Raw genomic sequence first — 7,690 nt, 5'->3', positions numbered from 1 at the left:
TTTAAACATATTATGGTCGTGGAGGCGGTGATGGTAGTGGTGGTGGTGGTGGCGGCGACAGTGATTGCGGTGGTATGGTCGTGGTGGTGGCGGCGGCGGTGGTGTGGTGGTGGCGGTGGTGATAGCGGTGGTATGGTGGTGGTAGCGGCGGTGGTGGTATAGTGGTGGTGGTGGCGGTGACGGTGGTGGTAGTGGTGGTGGTGGCGGCGACGACGGTGATTGCGGTGGTATGGTGGTGGTGGTGTCGGCGGCGGTGGTGGTAGTGGTGGTGGTGTGATGGTGGTGGTGTGGTGGCGGTGGTATGGTGGTGGCAACGGTGGTGGTGGTATGGTGTTGATGGTGTTGGTGGTGGTAGTGGTTGCGGTGGTATGGTGTTGGTGGTGGTAGTGGTGGTGGTGTGGTGGCGGTGGTTGCGGTGGTATAGTGGTGGTGGCGGCAGCAGTAGTGGTGGTGATGGTGGTAGCGAGGTGGTGGTGGTATGGTGTTGGTGGTGGTGTGATGTTGGTGTAAAAGTTGGAAAATGACTTCCCCAAAAAAAGGGGAAGTCATTTTCCTCCAAAACAAGCCTATTTTCCAAAGTCAACGGAAAATGATTTCCGTTGACTTGATTTTCCAGGCACATCCAAACAATGGAAACTTGGAAAATGATTTCCAGAACTCATTTTCCAGGTTTCCAAACACACCCTAATTTAATTTCCTCATGGCTGGGGCTGATCGATCGATCGTGTACGTGCAGTGGGTGTTGCATGATTGGGGAGACGAAGAGTGCATCCAGATATTGAGCAAGTGCAGAGAGGCAATTCCAGAGGAAACTGGGAAAGTGATAATAGCGGAGGCAATACTCACGGATCACCAGGAAATGATCAATGATTATCAAGGCACTAGGATGAAGCTGAAGAACAACACCAACACTAAGAATTCAAAGCTGCAGGAGAAAGACCATAATATTAATAATAATAATAATAATAGTTATGAAGTGTGGTTGATGTTAGATATGGTGATGATGGCTCACACTGAGAAAGGCTTGGAAAGGACTGAAAAACAATGGTCGCACGTTCTTACTGCCGCTGGATTCAAATCATACACTGTCACCCATACTTCCGATGTCGTTTCCATTATCCAGGCCTGGTCGTGAATAACTATTTTTTTCCTTTTCCGATATTGTGTTAATTAATGTTCATTGATATATCATGCACGGTTTATGATATGGATGATTTATCCATCTACACCTACTATCCAAAAAATACTCATCCTTATGCAGGCAGTGTGACATTGATGTTAGTGGATTTATTCCTAGAGTCTGCCGGTTGGGGCAACGCGGACCAGTTATCTGCGCGGAACGAAGGGGCAGACGACATGATTGGTCTGGGCGAGGCGTGGTAAGGATCTTCCATCTTTGCGCTGGAGATGGGAACGGCAGCAGTTACTATCTCGGGCTTGTGTTTCTTCGCCTTCTGCTCGTGCTGATTTCCGGCGATGAAGCTTCCCACGACAACCTTGTTGTAGTATAGGGAGAGATGCCAGTTTATTAGCGACGTAATTTAGAATGGGATAGGATATGCAGTTGTGGATCGATGAACGAGAAGAAGAAATACCTGCACGGGACCTGCAGCTACTAATAGACCCGCAACTCCACCCCCTACAACGCGCCCATCGGGGCTCGCTAAAGACACGCTCATCCCGCCCGATCTATTCCTCATTCCTCCCGTCTTGGATGGCATAAATGATCCCGTCAACGTCAATATCCGGTGAGAAGGCACCCCAGTAGGTTGTTTAAAAAAAAAAAAAAACAAACAAAAAAAACTAAGGAAACCATTGTCTTCTCGGGTGAGAAGGCGATGGACATGCCTTCTCACTGGAGAAGGCAACTGGGTTGCCTTTTCCCGTGAGAAGGCAACAAGGCAACCCACTGGGCTGCCTTCTCACCGGAGAAGGCAGCCCAGTTGCCTTCTCCGGTGAGAAGGCACCGGAGAAGGCGAGATTTTTTTTTTTTTGAATTAATTAATTATTATTTAAACTTAACAAATGTGATTTAATTAAGGTGGTGCAAATAGCATTATGACCACTCATTAGGCAATTTGTACCACCTATATATTTATTATAAGTTTTTAACTTTTTAAATTTTCAATATACTTTTTACCCCATTTTGGTCAAAGGGGGTGTAAATAGCACCACCCTAAGGAAAGGGAAATTAAAACTTTATTTTTTACGTGTGAGAAATAATTGATGCATCACTGGTTATGACTTTCAAATTTTATCTTTAATGTAAACGATTTACACAAAGAAAAGTTAATGATTGATTAAAATTGAAAATTATTTGTATATGTCCGCAATATTTACTTGGACTCAGAGGACTAAAAACGCAATTAACTCCATTTTCATATTTCAAAAACGTGTTTACATCTGGATATGGGCCGTCTTTTCTGATTTCGGGTTGAATCAAACCCTCCATTATCGTCGTCTTCCTCAATCCTCGGGGTTTTGGAGCACTCGTAAGTCGTATCCTCTGTAACTTTCTGTCGCCATGAACGCCTTCACCCATTTCTCTGCAAAACCAAACCTTAACTTTCTTCCTTCTCTCAATAACCACCGTCCAGTTCTAGTCCGACCCCTTTCGTCTCTCTCCTTCACAACTCAGCCGCAGCATGTGCCCATCAAAGCCTCGTCGTCATTCTCGCCGGAGTTCTCCGTTCCTAAACCCGCAAAGCAAGAAACCGCAAAATCATCCCCGGGAATTCTCGAAACACTAACCCAATCCCATTTTCAAACACCCTTTTCTTGTGCCGTCGTCGCCACCGTCGCGGCCGCCGCGGTTTTCCTCGGCAGATTTAGCCTCAGAGTGAACCCCTCCATTGCAGCCCCGGTTTCAGCTCCGGCCACCGCAGAGGCGGCGGTTTCCGACGCGGAAACCGAGAAGGCTCTCCAAGAACGTTTGGCTGCGAACCCGAACGACGTCGAGGCGTTACAAAGCCTAGTGGAGAGTAAGATTCAGAACCAGAACATCGGCGACGCCATTAGCATCGTGAACAGGTTGATGGAGCTGGAACCGAGCGAGACAGAGTGGCCGCTGTTGAGAAACCACTTGTTTGTTCTCACCGGAGAGTTTGAAACGGCGAGAAGGGGATTCAATGAGATTCTGTCGAAGGAGCCTTTACTGGTCGAGGCTTATCACGGGCTTATAACGGCGGTTTCGGAGGACGATCAAGTTGAGGAGTTGAAGGGAATTGAGGAGAGGATTCTGAAAGCAATGAAACTATGCAAAACTGAGGATAAAAAGGGCCAATTGAGAGATTTCAAGCTCTTATTGGCACAAATTCGGGCTATTGAATATGACTATGAAGAGGCATTGAAAGTCTATCAAGAATTGGTAAAGGAGGAACCCACAGATTTCAGGCCATATCTCTATCAAGCAATAATGTACACAATGTTGGGGAAAGATAAAGAAGCCAAGAAGCATTTCCAGATGTATCGCGAGCTCTTACCCGAGGGTCACCCTTATTCATCATTTCTTGATAACACCATGATTGCCAGTAAGCTTTTCGCCGCAGCAAAGTGAAAAATGGTGAGCAAGACGAGTTTTTGGCTTCATTTCCAGCCTAGTTTTGCCAGTTGAGAAACATTTTGATGTGTGATATGTGGTATAATCTTTATGTCACAAGCAACAAAGCATGTTTGTCTGTTTATGGTTTTGAATATTGGATAGCACTGGTAGAAATTTTTACTTATGAGGGCTTTTTGATTCTTGGAGGTATTACATTAATATGAATGTTATCATATAGTGGTTGAATTAGTGAAGGACAAAGCAAGATCATTGCTTTTTGACAACCAATTCTCCAATGCTAATTTTGAATGGTGTCGTGTCTTTTTAAAGCATGCTTGCATTGACACCACTTCTCATGTGTACAGAATTGTGTAGTTAGGGGATTAATTGAGTTACATAAGTTTTGATACACTAGAGTTTTGTTCACTGGATCAATAGCGTCTCGGTTCATCCACATTATTTATCTTGTTGTCTCAGAAGTTACTGTGGATTAATGGAGTTTACGTAATGTTGGTTACCCTAGACTTGTATATGCCCAGGACATGAACACAACTTTGAGTCTTGTTCACTAAATCATTAGTAGCATCTTGGTTCATTCATGTTTTTTTTTTTTTTTTTTTTTTTTATCTTGTGTTGTCTCAGAAGTTACTATGTGATGGTGAATGTGTTATCTTTTGGTGATTGGCTGCCATGATATGTTTGCTTTTTGATCTCCTTCCTAATAGTAGTTTCTATTCTCCACGAGTTCTAATGAGCAGAACGAACATGTGTGCTGATCTTCGGATTATGCAAAGCTCAGGTTCTGGAAGAGGTGTTCGTGCCACCTGCACATCCTGCTGAGGTGAGTTAGATAAAGCGAGACGAAGGCTATTAGTGTTTCGCCAATTTTTAATCCTTCATTGCATTGTCAATTGAATCTGGGGATTAAGTATTTAAGTCTGTGGAATCATCAAGGTTGATGCCATCTCCGGTTGAACATAATGTAGTCCACACACGCATAGCCTATAAATCGGGAGGCTTTGTTATCTTGTATCGTCTGTAGTTGGGATACTCTTGATGTCTGCTTCTTCCATTTCAATGGCAGCTGTGAAGCATTGTGTGTGGGATTGCTATCAAAGTATCAAAGATTCTTCAAGTGGTTGGACCTTTCAACTTCTGGAGTTGTATTTGCTTGCTATAATGTTTCTTCTCCTGAATGTAAATCACGGTGACAGGGCCAAATGCCAGTGCGCATAAGGGATTTGTCCACTTTAAGCATAATTCCCACACTGTCGTTGTCGAGGTTTGAACTTCTCTTATGTTGAAGATGGTAGAGTAAGCTTGTGAAGTAATACTCTAATTAGGCTATGGCAATGCATGAACATTAAATGGAAATTCTCTGTGGACTCCCAAACTTCTTAAGTTGTTTTTCCATTTTCAAATTCCTGATATAGACATTTTTCTATCTCATGAAAATAAGGAAAATGATAGATGTGGTTCATGGGAGTATAACTTCACTACTCACGTTCAACACTATTCCACCGTTACCACGGTGAGTTTCACTATTTTTTATTTATTTTTTTGAAAACCGAGTTTCACTATTTTGATATCAAAGAAAATTAAGAATATATGAATCTCACGGAATCGAAAAATTTTAATCAAGCTTTTAAATTATTTGTCAATATACATAAATACAAATACATAATATATTTTACTGGAATAAAGGTTAAAGGCAAAACTTGTGTGAGACCATCTCATTGTGATGCGGGTCGAGTCAAGATGAAAATGTAATATTTGTATGCACAAATGTCATACTTAAGGGAAAATGTAATACTTTTACATTTTGATTTAAAAGTATTATATTTTTCTTCAAAATTATTATATTTTCCTTATAAGGGGCACTTGGCACTTATAAAAAAAATGTACTCGGTAATACTTTTGATGGAAAATATAATAGTTTTACATCAAAATGTAAAAATATTACATTTTTCTTTATAAGTAACAAAATATTATTCCTCGTTAGTATTACATTTGTGCATATAAGTATGAAATTTGCATGTTGATTCGACCTGACTTGATCCGTCTCACGAATAAGGACCCTTGAGGCAATCTTGCACAAGTGTGACCCAAGGTCAAAATAGTTATTGAATGGTCATTCAATAAAGGGAAAAATGTCAAATAGGTCCTCAAACTTTAGCTGAAAAGACAATTAGCTCCCTAAACTTTTTAAAGGTGCAATTACACCGATCAACAATTTAATTTGATGCAATGAAACCCAACAATCGGTTAATGACATGCTATTACATGTCAATAGGGTTCTGGCAACCTGCCGACGAGATTTCAAGCAACAAAATGATCGACGACCCTTGCCGGTCACGAGGAAACCAAGGTCGCCTTCTTCGTTAGAAGGCGACCACTGATCGCTGGTCACTTGGTGCCTGAAATTTCGTCGGAATCTTGCCGGCAAGTTGTCGGAACCCTAATGACCTGTGATAGCAAGTCATTAACCAGTTCTTGGGTTTCATTGCATCAAAATAAATTATTGTTGGGTGTAATTACACTTTCTAGATAAAGTTCGAGAACCTATTTAACCATTTTCCTTTCAATAAAAAAATTCATGCAATTAAACTTATAGTGATATGTGCTCTAAGTTCTTTACTAACATGACGATTATTATTTTAAAAATTAAAAGTTTATATTTATTTTAACAATTTTAGCCTAGATACGAAAAATATTTCTTCGTATTCTGCTGGAGTGTCTTTCTCTCAATATCAAAGACAAAGGGGATATTCGGGTCACCCCCTTCCAATTGGTATTAAAAAAAAAAAAAAGTGTTGGGCTTTTAATTTATTTTTTTAAAATTTTATTTTATTTAAAATTATTAAAATGGAATTTAAAAATGATTTTTTAAAGGTTAACCACCATCAATAAAAAATCGGAAGTACATATTATTTTTGATTTAATTGCATAAATTTGAGCATTAAAAAAAAATTTAAAAATTGCATAAATTTGACTTGTTTAGAGAGTTAATTGTGTTCTTTTTAGTTATGGCCTGATTACGTTGTTATGAACTATTTTGAACGGTTTAATCTCTATTATGAAGCTTTCGTTGTAAACTAAATAACAGATTTGACCTTAGCTCAATTGGTAGAGCGGAGGACTGTAGTGGTTAGTAGCCGTTTGAGATCCTTAGGTCGCTGGTTCGAATCCGACATGTTGGATTTGTTTCTTTCTTTTGGTAATTTCGTTAGTTTTTATGTTTTCTTTTTTAAAAATTATATTTTTTAAACTAAAGAATAAATGCAATCTATGGAAGTGCCAACAATAATTCTTTGAGCTAATTAAGGATTTTCTTAAAATTAAACAAGTGCAATTGAGTGTACGAATATACGTTATCAAAAAAGTGTACGAATATACTATACATTAGTGACTTAATTATTAATTATAATTCATCATTTGATAAATAGTTAATTATTTAGGAATAAGGGTCAAATAGGTTATCGAACTGCACACAATAATGTAATTAGGTCATTGAACCTAAAAAAAAATTAACGATTAGGTCCATAAACTAATCAATTTTATTAAATTAGTTTAATTTACAGGTTTTGCAGGTTAGTAACAGGTCACTCAAAATTTAAAATATTTTTTTAAAAAGTATAATTTAAAAATAATAAATTAAAGTTTAAAAAAAAAACATTTTTGGGTGACCGGCAAAAAGGGGAAACCTTTTTTTTTTTTTAATTATTATTTTTAAATAATAATTTCAAAAAAAATAATGATTGCATGCAAAAATGCCCGTATAGGTAGCTCAACTGGTCATAGAGGTGAAACTTTGGAAGAATGATCAGGGATTGAGTCTCACCAGCGGCAGTGTGGGAGTAATCTCTCAAAGTGAGGGGGGCTCCTTGTGCGCAGTGAGCAAAGGTTTAGCCTCTATGATTCATGTTCAGTTGAGTCACCATGATTTACATCCTCCCAAATGCTCTGTCGGGCCGGGGTGTGGGGGGCCCTTAGGGTTGAGGTTCAACCATTTGGAAGAATGATTGCATGCAAAATGTAGTAACTGTTACAAATGATTTTAATATGGACATTATTATGACTCTAACACCCCCGATTTTCATGCCAATTTAAAGCTTAAATATGCAAGGCGAACTAACCAATATATAACAT

General features: G+C 39.4%; 2 protein-coding genes across 2 annotated transcripts; one reads left to right on the top strand and one right to left on the bottom strand.

Annotated features, from left to right (window-relative positions):
- Window positions 1–1,245: 1,245 nt before the first annotated feature.
- LOC109154256 (AT-hook motif nuclear-localized protein 1-like) lies at window positions 1,246–1,740 on the bottom strand. Its single transcript, XM_019302090.1, has 2 exons — window positions 1,596–1,740; window positions 1,246–1,496 (listed from the first exon to the last, which is right to left on the bottom strand). The coding sequence occupies exons 1-2, from the start codon at window positions 1,719–1,721 to the stop codon at window positions 1,254–1,256; spliced, it is 369 nt and encodes a 122-aa protein (XP_019157635.1). The 5' UTR covers window positions 1,722–1,740; the 3' UTR covers window positions 1,246–1,253.
- A 638-nt stretch (window positions 1,741–2,378) lies between these two features.
- LOC109154254 (protein SLOW GREEN 1, chloroplastic-like) lies at window positions 2,379–3,870 on the top strand. The gene has a single exon (XM_019302089.1). The coding sequence runs from the start codon at window positions 2,525–2,527 to the stop codon at window positions 3,554–3,556; it is 1,032 nt and encodes a 343-aa protein (XP_019157634.1). The 5' UTR covers window positions 2,379–2,524; the 3' UTR covers window positions 3,557–3,870.
- Window positions 3,871–7,690: the final 3,820 nt, after the last annotated feature.

The sequence above is a fragment of the Ipomoea nil genome, unplaced genomic scaffold (assembly GCF_001879475.1).
Source record: "Ipomoea nil cultivar Tokyo-kokei standard unplaced genomic scaffold, Asagao_1.1 scaffold2610, whole genome shotgun sequence".
NCBI lineage: Eukaryota > Viridiplantae > Streptophyta > Magnoliopsida > Solanales > Convolvulaceae > Ipomoea > Ipomoea nil.
This window is presented reverse-complemented; position numbering and strand designations above follow the sequence as displayed.